Source organism: Aureobasidium namibiae (assembly GCF_000721765.1).
Source record: "Aureobasidium namibiae CBS 147.97 unplaced genomic scaffold scaffold_12, whole genome shotgun sequence".
Lineage (NCBI taxonomy): Eukaryota > Fungi > Ascomycota > Dothideomycetes > Dothideales > Saccotheciaceae > Aureobasidium > Aureobasidium namibiae.
The window spans coordinates 407672-428425 of record NW_013581197.1 but is presented as its reverse complement, the minus strand read 5'-3'; the positions used below and the strand labels follow the sequence as shown (position 1 = coordinate 428425).

The window sequence follows — 20754 nt, the reverse complement described above, 5'->3', positions numbered from 1 at the left end:
CAAGGTCTGCAAAAGTCGGCCTCTATTTCAAGAAGGATAGCTCGCCAATTTGTTGACGAACCGACTCCAGCGGTTCAGCTTAGGCGTTGTACCGGTCAGCGTGGGTTTGTCTGAGACTCAGGAGCTGGTCTGGTTTGAAATGACAACGTCTCACGAAAGGGTTGGGGTGGAAGAAGATTCGCGCACGGCGAGTCCGAGCATGTGAAGCCGTGATCATCAGGTACAGAGGACATGATAATCATGAGTATAAATCGACCTTAGAACCATAGTCAAGCATCGTACAGGCTATGTCTTAACAATAGTGACCGTCTCGTACCCTGCAGGATCCTTGAGCGATGTGTAGTACCCAGCTGCTTGTTGAACAGTCGGCTCGAATGTCGACAAGGCCATGGGTCCACGGCTGAAGACGTTATGCTCAGCTCGCCAACTCGTATAGTGACCTTGTTCTGCATGTTTTCTGCAGATTTGTACGAGTACCTCTCATGGTGCTCGTCGATCATGTTGAATGTGCTCTCCTGACTTGTGAAGCGAAAACAAAACAAGAGAGTTTACTCGAGTACACAAGTGGGGTTGTTGATGTTTATGGAGTCATGCTCGTTGGCCGGGCAGACGTTCTTATGGAAAAGATCTGGCCATGGTATATGTGGTTGTTCGTCCACCAAGACGGTCTCCAGATGAGCACAAGGTGAGATATGCTGCTGAGCAAGGAGCAGAGGACTCGTCGGCAAAAGCAGCGCGTATCCACAAACCTTGAGCCAGCCTCGCGTCTCGAGTTCTGCCGGTCGGGGCGCAGTTCTCGTACACATAGGAGATGGACAATTTGTGTAGCCGCACACGCCATCTCCTTCCACCACATGCATACAGCACGACAGAGCATTTGCATTCAGCCCATCTTATCTGGATCTTCATAGCAAATTCTTTCTCTCCAAGACAAGGCCCGCGATAGATTCGCCCCGAGTTGCGCACGGCGAAAGACTCCCGCCCGCAAACCGCATCCCCACATTGTCAGCACACCATAAACGTACAAGTCACCTCCGTATTACACCTACGACAACGCCCTGTACATAGCCTGATCTGCCGTCGTGTTTCTGCTGGACATATTCTGAAAAGAGAAGGACTTTGGACACGAACCATAGAGGAACATACATACCGACCAGACACATCCTACAAACCACCAAGCGCTTGATGCTGCGTGAGCAGCGCAAAAGATAAGGCGTTCCGACGTCGCAACAATCCATACTTTTGTTGCTCTTCAAGCCTTCTGATACGACATGGATTCCGCCGGCCATATTCTATTGACAGCCAGCAACTTGTACGCTCGGGCAAACGCTACCAATGGAACCAGCACCGAAGCAAGCCAAGATCACGCCTCGAGACCTCCAGTATACAAAGCAATTGGTATCATTCTTGCCGTATGCTCTGGTCTCTTTATTGGCACATCGTTCGTCTTGAAAAAGCATGGCTTGCTCAAGGCGAATGAGAAGTACAACGAGGCTGCTGGCGAGGGCTACGGTTACCTCAAAAATGGGTGGTGGTGGACAGGAATGATTCTGATGATCATAGGGTGAGACACGGTCGCCCAACTCATCTTTGTGTCTAAAGGCTGACCATAATGCAGCGAGATTTGCAACTTTGTGGCATACGCTTTTGTAAGATCATCCTTTTCTTCCTGAAGTCCCTTGGAAGACCACTGACTGTTGTTCTCTCCAGGTCGATGCCATTCTTGTTACCCCTTTCGGAGCTCTCAGTGTTGTCATCACTACGGTACTATCTGCAATCTTCCTCAAAGAACGTCTCAGTTTCGTTGGCAAGGTTGGTTGCTTTCAATGTGTGATTGGCGCCGTCATCATCGCCCTGAATGCTCCTGAGCAATCTTCCGCTGCCAACATCCAGCAAATGCAACATTTTGTCATCGCACCGGGTTTCTTGACATATACTGGAGTTGTCATTCTAGGCTGTGCCTTTACTGCTCTTTGGGCTGGTCCCCGCTACGGCAACAAGAGCATGTTTGTCTATCTCACCATTTGCAGTCTTATTGGCGGATTGAGCGTTGTTGCGACCCAAGGTCTTGGTGCTGCTATCGTTGCTGCGATTGGCAAGACTACCCCTGTCAACCAGTTCAAGCAATGGTTTCTCTGGGTCTTGTTCGTTTTCGTTATTGGTACTCTCTTGACTGAGATCATTTATCTCAATGTGAGTAGCAATCAAGCTGGTTGCACACCAGACGTGCTGACCCTTTACAGAAAGCGCTCAATATCTACAACGCCGCTCTGGTCACACCGACATACTACGTCTACTTTACTTCTGCCACCATCATCACCTCAGCTATCTTGTTCAGAGGATTCGGTGGCAGCACAGTGGGTATCGTGAGTGTCATCATGGGCTTCCTGACAATCTGTTCTGGTGTTGTGCTGCTCCAACTTGCGAAATCCTCCAAGGATGTGCCGGACACAGCTGTCTTCAAAGGAGACCTGGATCAAGTCCGCACCATTGCCGAGCAGGAAGAGCCAGAGACCGAACCACGCGCCGATACTATTCGTGGCGGTGCCGCAATCGTTCGCGCGATGAGCAGAAAACGTACTATGAAGCAGCTTGACGAAGCTCGCACAATCGCTAGCGAGCACATGGAACCCATTGGCGAGGACGATCAAGTCTACTTCGATGGCATACGTCGCCGCAAGACTGTCGTCGGATCCAGTGGACACCAATCGTTACGGTCATCAACAAGGACTGCCCATCCTCCTCTGGGGCTGACACACTTCATCGATGGCCACCACACCGATAGCGACAGTGACAACGACGTTCATCCCGGCTTCCTACCACGTTTCCGCCGAAGTAAGAAGAAGCAACGAAACCACTCTGGCGACCACTCTCTGATGGAAATGAAACCACCACTAACCCTGAAATCACAATCGAGCTTCGCAACCACCACAGCAGACGAAGAACCCGCACGCGAGCACGTCTACGGCCTACCCTCTGGTCTCCGCTCACCCATCCACGATACCGACACTTCCTACAAAGGCGGCAGTGCAATCCACTGGACAACCAGCATCGACGAGCGAGAAAGAGAACGCGCCATGAGCCAAACCAGCTCCCTCATGCCTCCCAAGCCGCCACCACACTCGCGACCAGATTCCTCCGGCAAACGCACCTTCAGCTTCCAAAACGTATTTCACCGCAAAGGCCACGGCGACGAGCTCGCAGACGACGGTACCATCCGGCCCCTCTCCCGCGGCGCTTTGAGTTTCGCCTCTCGCAAGAGCAGTTCCTCCCACCAACGTCCCTCCAGCCGTAACAATGCCAGCGAGGAAGAAAGACTAGGTCTCGTTACTGGTGATGCAGCTGAAACCTCTGGCAGTAAGAGCAAGTTACCTTTGTATGAAGCTGATGATGACGACTGGCTCGTCACGAGCGGCAGAAGCGAGAGTCCTGAAGATGTCATGGGTGATCTCGGTCGCGCGCGTATGGACCGAAGTCGCAGTCGCAGCGACGAGAGCAACTACGAACGTTATGACGACGAGGATTTGGGTTATCTGAAGCCCAAGAGACCTAGTGGGATGGATTGAAAAATTTGACTGGGGTTCATTTGGACATGTTTTTCCCCCTGTCTTGTAGAACTTGCGTTCTTCGGTTCGTTGGTAGATACCCTTCTCTTCCTATCACATATCCATTTTCTCTCCCAAATTTGCTCTTTCCTTCACCTCCATCTTGTCACTGAAACCACCACTCTGTCCAGAAGATTCGACTATATAAACATACCATCACAGCAGTCTCAGCTTGGATCCATCAACCCCACCAATGCTGCTAGTAGCAGCACCGGGCAACCGTCTCCAACACTGAAGCTGCCGATCGTGTGTGTGTGTGTGTGTGCCGTGTCTCACATCGTTCTCTTTGGCTCTACCGCACCCATACATCGACACTCGGGTCACGAACGCGAGAGCTGGGTAATGTAAATCGTTTCTCGACCACAAAGCTCAATGTAGAAGCTCGTGCTGTACTTCCGAGTCGACGGCTGAGGAAAAAAGTATACAAGAACGGTAACCCGGCTCAAACTTTTCACTCTTGCCCGGTGGAATTTCATCGGTATCGAAGTGTGGGGATCTGTGGTCTCATCGTGGAGATGGTGGTCGTTGATGGACTATCACAATGCAAAGAGTTGTCGCGAGATGTAGGGTCGTCTAGTGAGAACAGCCGTTCTCTGGGCTTTCCGCGGATGGCGGTGAGATGTGTAAAGGTATTGTGACTTTTGGCTAGTTTGACGTGCAAAATTGGTACAGACGAGATGTGTACAAGTGTTTGACGTCAACCACCAGGCCTTACAATCTCTTGACATCCCCCAGTCATGTGGTTATCATCAGAACAATCTAAACAGCGAATCAGGTCACTGATGCACAATCGTGAGAAAGAGATTTGAGATACATCGATGTTCAGAAAGTGATTATCAGATCAAACGCCAACATCTTATCCAAACGGTACGAAATTCTATGACCGTATGAGCAAACACCATCTAACCAACTCCTGTACATCAAGTCGTGACACGTTTCGCACACCTGTCCTTTACACCGCCATGCTCTCAGCGCGGGCCATCATCTCAGCCACCCTCTTCTTCTTGGCGTTCATCTCCTCCTTGAACACGATATCAACAAGCACATCTGCAACCCAAGATGCCTCGATCAGACCGCCCTTGACGCCATTGAACACGACTTCATCTCCATATCTGCCTTTCGAGTCGCGTCCACGGTGTCTGAGCGCTTCAGCATCGCCCCAAGAACCTGTATCGTATTGCAGGCGATCCCGCTTTTCTTGTGGTAGAAGTAGCGACATGAATGAGTCAACAACGTGCAGATGTGTTTGCGTCCATACGAACCGCTGGTCAAGTGCGTTGGTTTTGGACTTGCCGAGTAGACGTGATAGACCGTGACTCAGAGGTCCACTTTGAGGTACAATACTATTGCCAGAACGGGACCGTGTAGAGTTCAGCATGCGATGCAGTGTGCGGATATGTGCGTATATGAAAGGATGGGTATCCGGCAGCAGACCATACTTGCGACGCAAACGCAGTACGTGATCGGGTACGGTGGCAATTGGAGCCGCTTCTAGCACAACTTGAGGCTTGCGTTCCGGTGATGCATACACTGGAGGCTTGGTTACAGCCTCCCAAAAAGATTCAGTGAGCTTCGCCAGCGGGGACTTGGGTTCTGAGTTCTCATGAGACTCGTGCGCAGGTTTCGATAATGTTGAAACATTGTCAAACAAAGCAAGATATTGTCTTTTGGGCTCCAGGAGAGTCGAGTTACCAGCGTCATCGTTGAAGTTGACCTTGACACGCATGGGTGACTCCAAGTTCAGGTCTTCCTGATAGCTTGTTGATCTCGAGGATATTGTCGAAACATCATGCTCAGACGAGCTACTGATAGTGAGGTCAATAGTATTTGCACTTGGTGCTCGCCTCGACCCTCTCATCTGGCTTCCAGATGTCAGACTAGAGATCGTGCTTGCAGCTCTGCTAGACTTTCCTCTCATCTCTCTTTGTATCTGTTGCGCATCTGAAGCCAGGCTAGAGTCTGTCTGTGTCTCCGAAGTGTCGACTTCATCACCTCGTCGTGTCGCTTGAGTGCCGACCAGGCTTCGACGAAGTGGTGACGGTCCAGCGGAGAGATTTGATCGTGAACCGCTTTCGATATTCTGGACATTCTTCATGGGACTGATGTCCAGGACAGTGTTTCTAAGCGGGCTGCTGGGCGCAAAACTACTCTTTGCCGAGTCTGCGATTTGTTTGGTTGTTCTCGAGTTGTACACCGAGGGAAGATTCTTCTGGAAGAACACACCTGTATCATCACCAGACTCGGACTGACTGTGGTCTTCGTCCGTCGCAGTTTTAGCGGAAGAGTCAGCTCGTTCACTCAGCTTCTTTCCGCTAGCAACGCTGCCATCATCAGATGATGGTGGTGTCATAACGCCACTGCTCTTTCTGGAAGAGCCCTTGGTAGAGGCACTTGCTTTGCGATTCTGGCGTTCTTGAGACTCAGGTGAATCACTGTACGAGAAGGCTGTTCCTGAGTTGCGACGCCAAGTACCAGGTAGCTTATTCCTGCGTGGCTTGACGACCAGGTCATCCAGAAACAGATCAGTCTGTTCAGGAGAGCCTTCTGCCTCGTTGACGGAACGGCTAGCTTCCTCTTGCCAGATGTCTTTGTCCTCCTCGTCTACGTCTTGCAAGGCTGCATCTTCCACAGAGTGCTCAGCTCCATCATGTCCGGAAGCTGGCGAGGAGCGTGGTGGGCTCTGCATATGGGTGGCTGATGGCCTTGAGACATCGACGTAACTCATCTCGGGCTCCTCGTGGACTGGACCGCTCTTTCTGGATGCTTGAGCAAGTTCGGGATACTCGACGCTGGCTTTAGGTTGGACGTCGGCAGTAGACCGTGATTGACCGACTGTTTCAGGACTGACAAGACGGCTAGGAAGCGAATCAAAGGTCTCTTGCTGTCGCACTGGGCTGTGAAACGGGGATAGATAGTTTGGCATGGTGTTGATAGTAGGTGAAAATCGGGGCGCGTTCTGCATAGCGGTCGGTGTAGCTAGACTCTGGCCGGTGTGGAGACTCTGGCGCAGCTGGCGTCTGGTACCAGAGCTAAAGCCACTGAAGATAGATTCTCGAGCTGAAGGTAGTTCTCTAGACACGGATTCGCGGAACGGACCATTCAAAGCGTCTTGTAACGCCCTTCCCGACTTGCGCGCGCTTTCTCTCAAAGGTGTAGCAATATCGGCGTCGTTGTTTTGCGAAGGCTGTGGCGCTCCGGGGTTCTCTGGGGTCGAATTCTCAGGCATGGGGGTAATCCTGTCGGCAACAGGAGGAGATGAGGGCATGTATGAGCGATTGGCGGAGGCATCGCCCTCGGTAGCCTGCAGAGCATGCGAAGGCGAAGAATGGCTAATGGCTCGGCTAGGTAAGGAATCGACCGAGATCATGCTGAATTCCTCGCTCTCGAGCATTGTTGCATCGCCAGGAGCACAAGCGCCAAGTACATCCTCTTCCTCGTCGTCGTCTTGTTCAAACCGAGGTTCATCTGCAGCAGTCGGCTCTACGCGAGCTGATGCGAATTTGGCACTGCTTCTGAAATGTCTTCTGGATGATCCAATGCGCGCACTCGGAGGTGTTCTGCGATCTGCGAATGAACACATTGGCTCAGATGACAGAGAGTCGACAGCTGCTGGAGCAGGAGCGTCCTTGAATGGAATGTCGACAAAGTCGATTTCTGATAAAGAGTAATCAATTCCAGGGTGGTCGCCAGACTGAGAGACGGGACAGAGATCGGGAACCTGACTGTACTCTACATGGCGTTGCGGCATAAATTGTGCCCTTGTGGTCGACTTGGCTGATGTAGGCATCTGTTCGGCCTCAACAGTGACCTTGGACTGCCAGGGAGCACCTTGAGAGTCCTTTGGTTCAATGAGCATAGATTTGACAGCGGGCGATGTGTGGTAGTTGGATGATCTAGGAGCCAGAGGACCTCTGGTAGACTGCTTGTGGGTTGGTCGTAAAGGCGAAGTTGCGCTTGTTGTCGCAGAGTCCAGTGGAGAATGCATTCTCATAGTTGCGAGTCAATTGCGAGTCGCAGGATATGCTCAAAGCCAGATATGTACAGATGCAAACAAAAATCAATGGCCCTTGCGTAACGAGTAAACAATCAGCTCGCGCCCGACCTCGAAGCCTCAAGATCTGGTGACGCGGTATGATCTCCAACCTATTGATGACCGAGCCAGACGATGAACAGGCCAAACAAGACCAGATATCTTGGGTATATTAATGCGATAGACAGGCACGATAGTTTCCAAGAAGACCATCAGCCATCTATGTGGAAATGCAACCAAACGTGTCGACAGGAAGGTACGGCGCAAAGAGGTCATGTGATGCCGCGGAGCGGGCCGCAGCTGCCATGGCAACGCCTCGAGGCAGCGGCGGCTTTGGTCAAACAAGTTTGCGACAGAGACAGAGAACAGTCGACCGCAAGAACTATCATATGATAGGCTCTGTGGCTATGGATGGGAGGTTGGTTTTGGTACTTGTTGCGCTCACGAACGGATGAGCACCAGAGATGGGTATTCATGGGTATATTGCCGTCCGCCTTGGAATTATACAAGGCCTCTGCTCACACAGGATGCAGCATCTATAAAGAGATCGGCCCTGGTCAGCGCATCGCCGTAAGCAAACTCGCCGCCGAACACTACATCCAACATTCCCGTCCCTTCCGCCTCGCAATCGATATCAGCATCTGGCTCTTCCAAATTCAGTCCGGCAAGGGTGGCACCAATCCTGCTCTGAGAACCTTCTACTATCGCCTCTTACGCCTTCTCTCCCTCAACATCCACCCTCTATTCGTCTTCGATGGCCCTAACAAGCCCACCTGGAAACGAAACAAGAAGGTCGGAGGTCCAAATGTGAGGGTATCGAGTGTGCCCGAATTCTTGGCCAAACAACTTCTCAAACACTTCGGCTTTCCTCTCCACTATGCTCCGGGTGAGGCCGAAGCTGAATGCGCTCTGCTCCAGCGAGAGGGCATTGTCGACGCCGTCCTCAGTGAAGATGTTGACACTCTCATGTTTGGAAGTGGCATGACTTTGCGAAGCTGGACTCCGGAACAAAAGAGCAGCAAGACTCCAACCCACGTGAACGTATACCGAGCCGATGCCACAAAGGAAACCAGTGGCCTGGATCGTAACGGCATGATTCTGGTTGCCATGATGAGCGGAGGTGACTACATCACTGAGGGTATCCCTGGATGTGGTCCTAAACTAGCCTGCGAGGCAGCAAGAGCTGGTTTTGGTGACGAATTGTGCAGCCTAGACAGAAACGAGACCGACGCTCTAAACACTTGGAGAGAGAAGCTTCGCCATGAGATTCGGACCAACGAAAGCAAGCACTTTCGCCAGAAGCGTCCAGCTCTGACCATTCCGGACACGTTCCCCGATCAGAAAGTTCTCCGCTACTACACCCATCCATGCATCTCCGCACCCGACAAGATCGCCAAACTCAAGGATACCCTCAAATGGGACATGCCGCTGGACTATCCCAGTCTTCGAGACTTCACAGGTGATGCGTTTGACTGGCGATGCATTGGTGGTGCCAAGAAGTTCATTCGCAACCTTGCTCCTGCTGTGCTTGTCCGAGAACTCAGAATGCGAGGCGAGACTACTGAAGGCAACGGGGATAGTTTGTCTATACAAAAAGCTCGAGAAGCATCCTTGGTCAACGCGATCCACAGCAAGCGCTTGCATCCAACGACTGACAACATACCGGAGCTCAGAATCAGCTTCAAGCCCATTGAGTTGATTGACATCGATCTCAGTTTCGAAGATCCTGATGAGGAGATCCCTGAAGATGAGGAAGATGAGGACTCGGAGCCTCTGCCAACTGAGGACGGTGAGTGTCCTGGATCACCAAAGAAGAAGCGAGGTCCTTCTACCTACGATCCCACTGTCCATGACAAGGTCTGGCTTCTGGACACCTTTGTGCGTCTCGGTGTGCCGCTAAAGGTTCAAGACTGGGAGGCCGGTGCCGGCGCGCCCAAGTCGAGACCTGCCCCACGACCTCGTAAAGCCGCCACCAGCGAAGTGGCAGCTGTTCGCAAGCCTGCAGCCACTAAGAAGGCCGGTGGTATGCAGAGAGGTGCTCTGGACCAATTTACAAAAACCACCAAGCCTGGTGTAGATCGCACCGCGCAATCTAAGTCCAGATCGCCAGAATGTGATGAGCTGGATTTGACTCAGATCGATGCTATCGCAAAACAGAATTCGAGGGAGCATAGTGCGAAGCCAGCACCCAAGAGCAGCTCATTCAGAACCAGAGCACCCGTGCGCCAACTAGATCTGAGTGGTAATACGGCAAGCAAGACGCCCTCGATAGCAGAGGTAGACCTCAGTCTCGAGATGATAATTCCTCACAAGCGATCTTCGAAGCGGCCTTCGCCTGAGCCAATATCGCCTCCCAGAAGAGCCAGGCCAAGGATGACTTCGCCAGCCCGAAAACCCTCTGGACCTCCGGAAGTCGTTGATCTACTCTCCTCGTCCCCTGTCAAGCCAGCTCCACCCAGAGCAGCGCCTGTGCGGTCAGCCAGCATACAAGACCATTTCAAACAGTTCAGCAAACCAGTCGTGCCTCCCCAGGAAGACGTCGACGCCGATGCACCACTTCCTGACACAGTAACGCGAAGGAGAAGAAGATCACCTTTGAAGCGATACCAGACCGCACCGATCGCAGGCGCCGATGATATGGACTCACTCCTGCTTCGGCCTTCTACTCCTCGAGGTATCGACATAGAGGCAATCGACTTAGCTTCACCAGAGTCGCTACCGAGACTTCCTCGATTTGGTGGACTAAAATGCGTGTCTGATAAGTTAAGTGAGGCAGTCGAGCTCTCAACCATACCTACGCCCATTGGCGAACCATCTGTCGAATTGAGTGCATCAGAGGATACTCATAGGCCAGCTCCATTCGCAAAGGAGATCGAGGTGATTGAGTTCTCGTCATCCATGCCCACACCGCCTTGCGAACCCGAGCGGCCACAGGAGATGCCAAGCCCCGAACGACCTATTGTATCGGCTTCTGCTTTACTTCCAGTCAACAAGCGGTTACGTGACAGAAAGATCGAAGCTACAGTCACGAAAACTGCGGCAGTTGCAAGAGATTCATCGATTTTTGCGTCAAACGTAGCAAATGCTGCGCGTGCTCGTGATATCCCGACGGTGCAGTCAATCCATACAGCTGACGACCGTCAGGCGCTGCAGACACCAGCACAAAAAGTGAAGAAGAGATTTATACAACCTCGGGATAGCTTGCCCGGCAACTGGAAAGAAGTTGTTATGGAGGTTGATTTGACTGCACCAACGCCAAAGGATCGGCGAATGTACAGGAAGAGTGGTGTTGAGGAGCTGGATCTGACAGGAGATTGATTTCTTGACATTCAAGAACAAGACTCGAGACCAGCAATAGCATATAGGTGACTGAAACGGCGTTTACTGGCACAGGCGTTCTGGGATATACCCCTTCTTCTTCTCTTTCAGCATGGAAATATCGCATCAGACGAACTTATGTATAGAACAAAGCACATTTATCTTTTCCGACTCTGATGTAATATCACTGTACCATTTTAGAGCGCAATCATCTGTTCTTTTTTCCTGTTGGAAGGGAATATTCCATGTTGCAGCACTGGAGGCTCGTATATAAAACGTCCTTCCTACCGTTGAAGCTCGATCACACTTGCCGCAGCGACAAAACGCAGCGAGCACCAGCCAGCACCAGTGCACTCAGGGTGCCTGCGTGTATCTTTGTCCATTGCGCTGCTCAATAACACAATATTGGCGTATCGGGTCGCCACCGGGTCGCCACCGCCTGAGTCTCCATCTATCGCTTGTCCTGCGCGTGTAGTGTACGTAGTCCATCGTGCAGGCCGACGAATACTGTCGACCACCCAGAGCACCGTGTTTCAGTCACCTATGCATTCCCTTGTGAAGATCTAGTGTGGATGATCTCTTCCGTAGGAAGGCACAACGATGTTTCAGATCAGTGACGTATCCGGAGAGAGCTGAGGATGTTTGGCATTCCAATGGACATCACTCTGTTTGTCGAGAACTTTGTGCCTTTTTATAGCTACAGGTTTTACTTGTCTTTGCAAACACTGAGAGAACAGCTTCGACTACAATCGAAGGGTCGCGATGATTGACTGAATCATCAACGCTCAAACGGTCTTGACTGTTGAATTACAAGGAAGAAGGGAAACAAAGGGAAGCAACTGCAGCTCAGCAAAAAACAAGAACCACCGTGAGTGCATCCAGCGCATGCCCCCCTCACAACCAACAAGGCAAGTTCCCACGTTTGACTTCAACCTCCAAACTCGCGATTCCTGTTCCGAATCCTCTGATCCATTTATCCGCAAAACTGATGTCTCTACCCACGCCGAACATCAAAGGCAGCCTTCCTCTGAGTATGAATTTGAGTACCGTACTGAACGTCTCTTGTGTCTTTTCTCCCTCGGCAGATCCTTCGGTAGATAGCACAGGGCTTTTTGGCACAAAAGCAGTCTCGGCGATTGCGTAGCTGGGGATGGCGATTAGAGTGTATGGATGTTTGGGTGCGAGGGAAGCAGAGCGCAAGACCCTTGTTGTCGTGGGTGTGCCAGAATCGCCGAGGCAGAAAAGCAACCAATCTGTATGGGAAACCTCTTCTTCACTGCCCGTATCGGCATTGAGTGCAGGTGAGAGAATCATTCTGATCATTCTGACCTCGGTGCCGCTTTCGGGCCCTTCGGTCTTGTAGTGGGCATGTTTGGATGTTCTGGGTTGCTTTCCGTTGCTTGTAGCTACGAGAGTCGGGTCCGGAGGTGGTAGGTGGAAAGTCAAGCTTTGGATAGGTGTTTCTTCGATCAGTGTTGCTGGGTTGGCGAGGTGATGGGATAGCATCTGTGGCAGTGAAGGCTGCCAGTAGCGGGCATTACTGTTCTCATCGATGACGAAGGGAGAGATGTTGAGTAGGAATGCTGGAGTAGGTGACAGGATCTTGTGGCTGAACAGGAGATTTGTCCATGGGTGATGGGCGTGTGAGCGTGGAGTAATGCATTCAACTGGGCGGTCAAAGTTGATAGTCTTGAAGCCGTGAGCCAGCACTGCTTCGATGGGTGGCATGGAGCGACGTCGAGGAGGTGATGGTGTATCAGGTCTGACTGCGTACTCGACAGCCTTTGGGTACTCAGACTTGCCCGTTTTGAGTTTGATGTCACTCTTGATAGTCATACGTCCAGTCATGCGACGATAATGTTGAAAGGCTTGTTGACACACGAGATTGGGCACGTCTCCAGTGATAGAATCGTCTACGGGGGCTGGCGGGATGCTGACCATGGATAGCTTACGCTTGAGTACCTTGTTCGTGAACTCATCGGCGTTGAAAGGGGGTCTGTTATCTTTCACAAGAGGCTCTAGATTTGCCTCCGTGGAAGGGAGAGGAGCCAAACCCTCTGTCTCAGCTGCGAAAAGATGCTGGGCGAGAGCTTTGTTGTGAAGTGAGCGTTCGAGTTGGTTAGATGGGTGACCTCTTCTTCTACTACGTTTCGGGCGTGGTCCGATTTGAGCTTGTGTGTTAGGGATGTTGGTGTTGTCAAGACCAGCGATGGTGGTATCGGCCGCTATGGCTGCGGCTGCATTGAGCGATTGAAGAGGCCTCTTCTGAGGCTGGCCTTGTAGTTCCCTAGGCAGAGGCATATGCCAGGGTGCGACAACGAGCTGTCCGTGATTATTCATTTCTCCTGACTCGAATCCCATGGCGACCTGAAGTCTGTCTGCTGCCGTGTTCGAGTTAGGCAAGGCGTCTCGAAACACCTTTTTGAGTTGATACGAGTCTCTCTCACGCGTATTCATTCTGGCGATTTTGAATATCTGTTGGAGGATCTCTCTTGACGATCTCAGAGATGTTTTCTCCAAGCTTCGAGTTGTTATACGCCGTGGAGGACAGAGAGCTGGAGTGCTATAGTACTGAGATGTCGCTGACAACGTGCTGGAATGTCCTTGACAGCTGGTGACGATCTCTGTTGTACTGCGCAAGTCTGGGTGTTCTCAGAAAGAGCCGGCGTAATGTTGTTAGTGTCAGAAGAGATGTGCGCCAGTCAACGGACGTCAGAGGGTAGATGATAAAGAACGAAAACGAGGGATGAACGAGGAAATGTGATGATGGAAGTGTATGGGCGGGAAATCGCTTGCGCATCGCTAAAGAGAGTGAAGCATAAGTCCATCAACACACCGCGGTGAATATCTGATCGATAAGCTCGACTGCCGTCGTCACTTACATTCCGAGTCATGTACGTTCGTGCGACTTCTATTCCTCACCAAGTTTCTATGTCGTCATCTCTCATTACGAGCTTCACAGCGACGGCACCGCGTGAGTATCTCAAAAGGTATTGATTAGCTATTCATCGTTCATTATATCGATCTTGCACGTCTATCTGCCTTCTAGTAGCTGGATGTGCTGTTAGAGGTAGATGCCACGTCGTTGACCGAGAACTTGTAAGTTGCCTGGAGAACATATGGGTCGTCACCAGGGCCAAAGATGTTTCTCTTTTCTCTTTGCCATTCAGGCTGGTTGATGGCGTCAATCCAGTCCTCAACCTCCATGACCATGCAGCCGTACTTCTGGACGACGCGAGGTTGGTCAGTCTGGTTGAAGAAGCCTTGAGTCTCCTTGATAGCAGTGGTTCCTATTCAACAGAGTCAGCAAGATGCTATCTTCGAATGGCAGACAAGACATACCATTTTGACCGGGGCAGGTGTAGATCTGGAAGGCTTGCTGGTCGGAGAAGATGTCGATCTGGATACCAGAGAAAGGACTGGATACAGTAGCGACAGGTCCTGACTCGCGCCAGTCGTAAGGTCCATTCTGCTCTCTGTTGACGAGCCAACAGGTGTCGTAACCGATACATCCGCTACCGCAGCCACCAACAAGATCGGGGGAAGTCAAGTTGGCGCCTAGCTTCTTCGGAGACGACCAGAAGTCGAAAACATCGCCTTTCTGATTGGGCAAGATGGTTCCGTTAGGAATGAGAATACCATCGACTGCGACACGCTGGCCAGAGTAAGGCAAGTGTACTGTGTAGTTGTTGACCGTAGCGTCGTTAGGGTTTTGGAAGCCGTCAAGGTTCCAGTAAACCTGAACTGAATCAGCATATGTCTCGGAAATTCTGAGCAAGAGACCATACATGAGAGCTCAGCATGATGGGTGTCTTCTTGGTAGTTGCGACTGCAACCATCTTAAAGTGCCATTGGCTGCATACAGTTAGTATTTTGCCGTACCCTGGATACTACACCCATGTCTACTTACTAGGGAGTCAACGTATAAGTGACGTATGATATAACTTCCCCAGGAAAGCCCTCCTTGCCGTCAGGGTCAACAATGGAGAAGGTGATGGAGTCAGTGGTGTGAGCAACCACGGTCCAGTTGCGCCAGTCCCTATAGAATATGTCAATGGCCGCATGCCACCTGCTGATTGTAGTACTACGAACCAACCATCGAGTCCACCGTGAAGGGTGTCGCGGCCTCCGTTCTCGTTGGGGGTTACGTGGTAGGTGTTGCCGTCAATCTCGAAGGTCGAATTCTTGATGCGGTTGGCGTAACGTCCGGGGACACCACTTACAACCTGTCAGTAGTTGAATTGAATCCTGGCAAATGATACTCACCCGAAGTGAGGGTGGGACTTGTCCTCGGTGTAGTAGGTAGCATTGTCCCAACCAAGGACGATATCGCGCTCGATACCGTGGGCGTCTCTGATGAAGAGGTTGGAGATGGATGCGCCGTAAGGGATGAAGTTTGCGCGGATGCCCTCAGAGGAGATCTCGTATTTGCCATTGGACAGCACTGACGAGCCGTTGCCGGCAATGCTGGCAGCAAGAGCTGTCGCAGGGAGGAGGGCCGCCAAAGCAGCGAGTTTGGAGAACATGGCTTGTCTGAGTGTTGATCTGACCCAACAAGTGATTATGAGTGAGTGCGATGAGTAACACGGACAACAAAACAGATGTGAAGGTAGGCCAAGCCTAAGTATTATAGCATTGGATCTCTGCCGGACCCCGCTCTGGGAAAATTGATTCAAAGAAAGGATCGTCAGGTCCACCGCTACAAGATGGTATCGGATGACGTTGCGGGGATCCTGAATGGCAGGTGCATTGGCCTTTCTTCCTTCGCATTCAACAAGCGTAATTGCATGGCTTGAGTGGCGGGTCCAAGGGTGCAGAGCAGATGCATTCCTGACGCGTGTCTGCTGTGGACGTCAAGATCACTCAATCAACGCCTTCAGGAGCTCCATATCGCAATGATTCGTTGACGTTCACGAGCAAAAATGAGATGAGATTGGATGAGGCCTGTGAGAATGGGGTCCCCGCGTGGGGAAAGAGCTTGCCATTTCGCCAAGTTTCCTGGAGGAGAGGGCGAGAAACGAGTCTTCAGCCGACGAACCGAGTGATCGACCTACTACTTCCTATGCCATCGTAATTAGCCGATCACGTCTGGTCACCAGGCTACTTGAGTACGGCACGACTGCTGGTGGCTGACAGAACTTGTATATGAAGAGGCAGGACCAGGGTGGTTCAATATTGTGGCCGGCAAACCTGGGTACGAAGGCGTCGACGCCCCTCCCTTTCAGCCAGCTCGAGGATTCGTGTCCTTCTATTCACCCATGACAATAAACCGACCATCCTTCGGTCAGGAATGGCACTCGGCCTTGAGAGAAGGCGACGACAGCATCACAAGTTGAGCAGAAGCGGTCCGGAAAGAGAAGGGTAATAGAGCAACGGCCACGACGAACCAGCGACGTCGGTCGGTCTTGTTTGCCAGCTAACACTATAGCGTCTCGTATCTGAAAGCCACGGAAAATACCTATCTCTTTTGACATTCTACTCTCTGCTTCCGGTAACTCTTCGCCTCAATGGTTGCTATACCCCTGGGTCGAATGCGGTGGCATGTACCGCGGGCGCACGCTGTTGATGTTTGCCGTCAGTATATGCTGTTGGTGCTGGAAACATCGACCACGGACCTTCAATAAACACGAAGTCGATTTTCGATGCGTTCGAAACAACTCATCCTTCAGAGTGGACCTTTCCTTGGTTAGACAAGACCGACGAGCACGACGACGAACATGACTTACAGGCTTGTGAGTTGCGACCTTAGCAGGACCCCAAACTTCATCGGCAGCCCAGCAGAAGTCATCGATGGTCAGCTGAATGACAAAGCCCTGGACCTGCAGCTCTTCGAAAACACAGGCGTCCCACTGGGCGCATCTGGGGCTCTCTGGCTTGCGCACATAGCCAGACTTGAAGAGTTTTCTCAGTTCTCCAAGGGTCTTGATGGGGTTGTATGCGCTGGGCTGGGCGAGGTGCATGTTGGTGGTAAGCAGGCGATCGATGCCGGCTTCGTGTCTCTCAGCCTCAGACATGTGCTCTCCAGCCTTGATGAAGCGGCCAACGTCCTCGGGCATCTTGAGTTCAACGACGTCGTGGTCAGGGCGTTTAAGATCGTCGGCGTAGCGGATGGTGAGAGACAGGTGGAGGCGAGGGTTCTGGTGCTCTACGATCTTGTAAAGAGCCTTGAGCTTCTTGGCCAGCATCTTCTTGTGGACTTCCATGGTTTTACGTTGCTGCCGTTGGTTGTTCTGTCCAATGTGTGGGTGATGTCGCCGAGAACAATGAGGATAGGGACGCGTTGAAACGCCGAAACGCGACTCTGCCAGCTCGGTGACCCAAAAACAAGACTCAGCTTTCCCTCACTGGGTATCTTTCCTGAACTAACGAAGTCCGTATCCTATCGTCAGATCAACACTTTCCTAGCATGTTATGCCAACATGAAGTATGTTGAAAACTACAGGTAATGGATAGACTCTCAATGATTTTGACTCATATCATGCTGATAAGATATGGGCACCTGAAGTGTGCTCGATACCAGTGGGCTCGGCCGTCAAATTACAGAACAGCTTTGCAACGGGACCTCTCGTCCACGGCAAGCAGGGCTCCAAGATGCACTGGCCATTGGAAGATATCTTCAACACTCGTCTTATCGATAGTCTCGCAACAAACTTCCGCATCGGTCATACAGGAAGTGTGACACTGTGTGATATTGTAACCTGCTCGTGGCCCAGGTACTGAGAATCGAGCGAACTAGGGGTTTCCTGGATCTCAAAAGTGTCTCTACTCGATATGTTGTCTCGAGAGACACACTCTACCACCACAGTCCAGCTGTGGCTTTATGGTGAAGACTTCCACTTCCCATGGGCGGTTGTAGCATGGAAGGATTCTTGCCTGGAGTGAGAAGACTACTGACCTTTGGTCGCTGGCCTTGGTCCAGCCCTCGTGGATATGCTCGGAAGGAACCCTGACAAGCGTCTGGCCGACGTCCAGTTTGTGCGGGTCAACTTTTGGAGTCCAAAGAGGCGGTGATGAGATTCTCCCCAGCGAACACTGTAAGATGTTGTCTTGACATGGTGAGAGTGAAAAAAGAAGTGTACTGCTGTGAGGATCTCAACCAGGGAAGATTCAGCACAGGATACCCCGAGTTCTCGAGATTGGTCCAGAGTTTCTCCACGTCTTGCGGCTATCTCTGGATAATCATTCAGGTCAGATGAAGCCTACTGCCCTGGTCCCATCAAGACCTGTTTTTGCGCATGTGGAAAGCCACAAGAGCAGAGATTGACCACCAATGAATTGAAGGATTTAACTAGGCTCAGGCTTCTAGACAAGGCTCTCCGCATAAGCGAGGCTTGAAAGCAGGCAAGTTCGCGGTAACATCGTCCGAACTCTCCACCACGCCTTCCTTCAAACGCGGGGTTGTGATCTGGGGTGATGTGGTGTGATTGGTGGAATCGACCACCACTCGACGATCTTCCTTCATGCATCGCATCCTTAGCAAATCATTACTCTGAACGTACCGGATAATCTGCAAACTCCTGCCTTACCACACGCTAGCATGCCATCTTCTTGTCATGCGTCCACCGTTTCTACATAACAGTCAATTGATTTAGGGTTGCGATCAGGTGTTACATGTATCTTTCCTGTACAGTCCGAGGTACCATGGCATTAAAGGCACGCTGTTGCCCTATGAGGCTTGTGCAAGACAACCTCTCAATCTTGTCCTTTGCTTCGCTTCTATCCTCACCTCAACAAGGTGGTTCGAGGAGTTCCCAAGATGGCATCTCACACAGCAGACGATTCGCTCAAGCATGGAGCTAACCATGTCGAGGAGGTGTTTGGCGTACATGCCATCGTGGATGCTAAGCATGCATCCGATGCTGAGCACAATACACCGCTCATGCAAGTTATCAAGAGGAATTGGAAAGCGATTGCCTGGAGCATGGTTATGTCGATGACTGTTGTCATGGAGGGCTACGATACTATCCTGATGTCAAGCTTCTTCGCCTATCCTTCTTTCGCTAAGAAGTTTGGTGTATACAACGTGGCTACCAACGACTATCAGCTTACTGGTGCTTGGCAAACGGCTCTCAAGTGAGTAGGATCGTAACACAAGTAGACACAGCAGATACTGACCTCGAAACAGCAACGCTAGTAATGTCGGTATTGTTCCTGGTATCTTCTTGAACGGATGGCTCGCTGCCAAATACGGCTACCGCAAAGTCATCATCGTGGCTCTCTTCTTCCTGAACGCCTTCATCTTCATCACTTTCTTCGCGCCAAACAAACCTGTCCTGGTCGTCGGTCAGATCTTGTGTGGTTTCAGTTGGGGTGTCTTCGCGACGATCGGGCCAGCTTATGCCTCGGAGATCGTTCCTTTGCAGCTACGTGGCTATCTGACGTCTTACGTGAATCTGTGCTGTAAGTAGTCTTCTCGCTCGACAAGGACATTTCTGACGTGTCGTAGGGGCTATTGGGCAGTTCATCGCCGCCGGCGTTCTCAAAGGTCTCGTCGCCAGAACCGATCAATGGTCTTACCGTATCCCCTTCGCCGTCCAGTGGGCATGGCCCGTACCCCTCATGGTCGCCTGTTTCTTCGCTCCAGAATCACCATGGTATATGGTTCGCAACAATCGACTCGACGAGGCCCAGCACATCCTGAAGCGCATCTCGACAAACATCAACGAAGACGAGATCAAAGGAACACTAGCAATGATGGTTCATACCACCGAGATTGAAGCTCAACTCGACAATGTAGCTTCACAGACCTCCTATCTACAATGCTTCAAGGGCACCGATCGTCGGCGAACGGAAATTTGCTGCATGACCTTCATGGGCCAACTGTTTTCAGGCTCGTGCTTCGCATATACACCTACCTACTTTTTCCAGCAAGCAGGCATCAAAGACACCGTATCCTACAGTATCGGACTTGGCGGCACAGCCGTAGCATTCTGTGGCACAATCGCGTCGTGGTTCATCCTCGCGAACGTTGGCAGAAGGAAGATCTACACCACCGGCATGGGCGTTCTATGTGCTTTACTCTTCATCATCGGCATTGTGTCCTCAGCAAGCAAATCCGACGACGTCAAATGGGTCGCTGGAGCCTTGACGGTAGTCTGGCTCTTCACTTATTCTTTGACCGTCGGACCTGTAGCTTACACCATCGTCGCCGAGACCTCGGCCATCCGCGTACGCGCAAAAACAGTCTGTCTGGCCCGTAACGCCTATGCCTTGATGAATATCGTCTGTTCCACTGTAGGTTTTGCCCTCCCTTCCTCTCTTCCTTCTGTTCCACCACTAACACCGCTGCCTCTATAGCTCGAATCCTACTTCATGAACCCAACCGAGTGGAACCTCAAAGGAAAAACCGCATTCTTCTGGTTCGCAACCTCCTTCCTCACTTTCATATGGGCATACTTTAGACTCCCTGAGGCCAAAGACCGTACCTACGAAGAGATGGATTTGTTGTTCACCAAAGGTGTTTCGGCGAGGGAGTTTGCCAAGTACAAGATTGATGCTTATGCGGGTGCTGCTGTGGATAGTAAAGCAGAGATTTTGTATGAGGAGAAGGTTGCTGCGGGTGAGAAGTAGAGGGAGAGGGTTGGGTGGGGAGGATAGTGGGGTGTTCTTGATGATTGTGCGATGTTTGTCATTCCATCTTTCGCTTTCGCTGAATGCTTGATGGCATCTCGATTGAAAAACATTGGTCGCTCCGGTCTGTGTCAATTTGCTTCTTGACAGTCTAGAATATCAAAGTTTGGATCAGTACCTATGCTTGTCGCACGACGGGAAACTTGATGTATGAGACAAGATTTGGAATTG

At 51.4% G+C, this 20754-nt stretch overlaps 7 protein-coding genes across 7 annotated transcripts; 3 read left to right on the top strand and 4 right to left on the bottom strand.

Annotated features, from left to right (window-relative positions):
- Nucleotides 1–1271: 1271 nt before the first annotated feature.
- Nucleotides 1272–2762, top strand: M436DRAFT_31942 (DUF803-domain-containing protein; the record flags this gene model as incomplete). The annotated part of the gene is made up of 4 exons (XM_013570315.1): nucleotides 1272–1564; nucleotides 1619–1649; nucleotides 1711–2193; nucleotides 2244–2762. Coding segments are annotated over 4 exons (1326 nt in total), but the record flags the coding sequence as incomplete, so codon positions are not given.
- Nucleotides 2763–4557: 1795 nt separating this feature from the next.
- M436DRAFT_50549 (uncharacterized protein) lies at nucleotides 4558–7596 on the bottom strand (the record flags this gene model as incomplete). The annotated part of the gene is made up of 1 exon (XM_013570409.1): nucleotides 4558–7596. One exon carries the CDS (start codon nucleotides 7594–7596, stop codon nucleotides 4558–4560), a length of 3039 nt encoding a protein of 1012 aa, XP_013425863.1.
- Nucleotides 7597–8109: 513 nt separating this feature from the next.
- On the top strand, nucleotides 8110–9552 carry M436DRAFT_50257 (PIN domain-like protein; the record flags this gene model as incomplete). Its single annotated transcript, XM_013570355.1, has 1 exon — nucleotides 8110–9552. A coding segment is annotated over one exon (1443 nt), but the record flags the coding sequence as incomplete, so codon positions are not given.
- Nucleotides 9553–11847: 2295 nt separating this feature from the next.
- M436DRAFT_74117 (uncharacterized protein) lies at nucleotides 11848–13410 on the bottom strand (the record flags this gene model as incomplete). The annotated part of the gene is made up of 1 exon (XM_013570564.1): nucleotides 11848–13410. One exon carries the CDS (start codon nucleotides 13408–13410, stop codon nucleotides 11848–11850), a length of 1563 nt encoding a protein of 520 aa, XP_013426018.1.
- A 588-nt stretch (nucleotides 13411–13998) lies between these two features.
- M436DRAFT_50406 (galactose mutarotase-like protein) lies at nucleotides 13999–15479 on the bottom strand (the record flags this gene model as incomplete). The annotated part of the gene is made up of 6 exons (XM_013570382.1): nucleotides 13999–14243; nucleotides 14296–14692; nucleotides 14742–14808; nucleotides 14864–14992; nucleotides 15046–15171; nucleotides 15220–15479. 6 exons carry the CDS (start codon nucleotides 15477–15479, stop codon nucleotides 13999–14001), a joined length of 1224 nt encoding a protein of 407 aa, XP_013425836.1.
- A 978-nt stretch (nucleotides 15480–16457) lies between these two features.
- On the bottom strand, nucleotides 16458–17156 carry M436DRAFT_50152 (uncharacterized protein; the record flags this gene model as incomplete). The annotated part of the gene is made up of 1 exon (XM_013570340.1): nucleotides 16458–17156. The coding sequence occupies one exon, from the start codon at nucleotides 17154–17156 to the stop codon at nucleotides 16458–16460; it is 699 nt and encodes a 232-aa protein (XP_013425794.1).
- Nucleotides 17157–18709: 1553 nt separating this feature from the next.
- On the top strand, nucleotides 18710–20523 carry M436DRAFT_74114 (putative sugar transporter; the record flags this gene model as incomplete). Its single annotated transcript, XM_013570563.1, has 4 exons — nucleotides 18710–19026; nucleotides 19079–19353; nucleotides 19400–20187; nucleotides 20251–20523. 4 exons carry the CDS (start codon nucleotides 18710–18712, stop codon nucleotides 20521–20523), a joined length of 1653 nt encoding a protein of 550 aa, XP_013426017.1.
- Nucleotides 20524–20754: the final 231 nt, after the last annotated feature.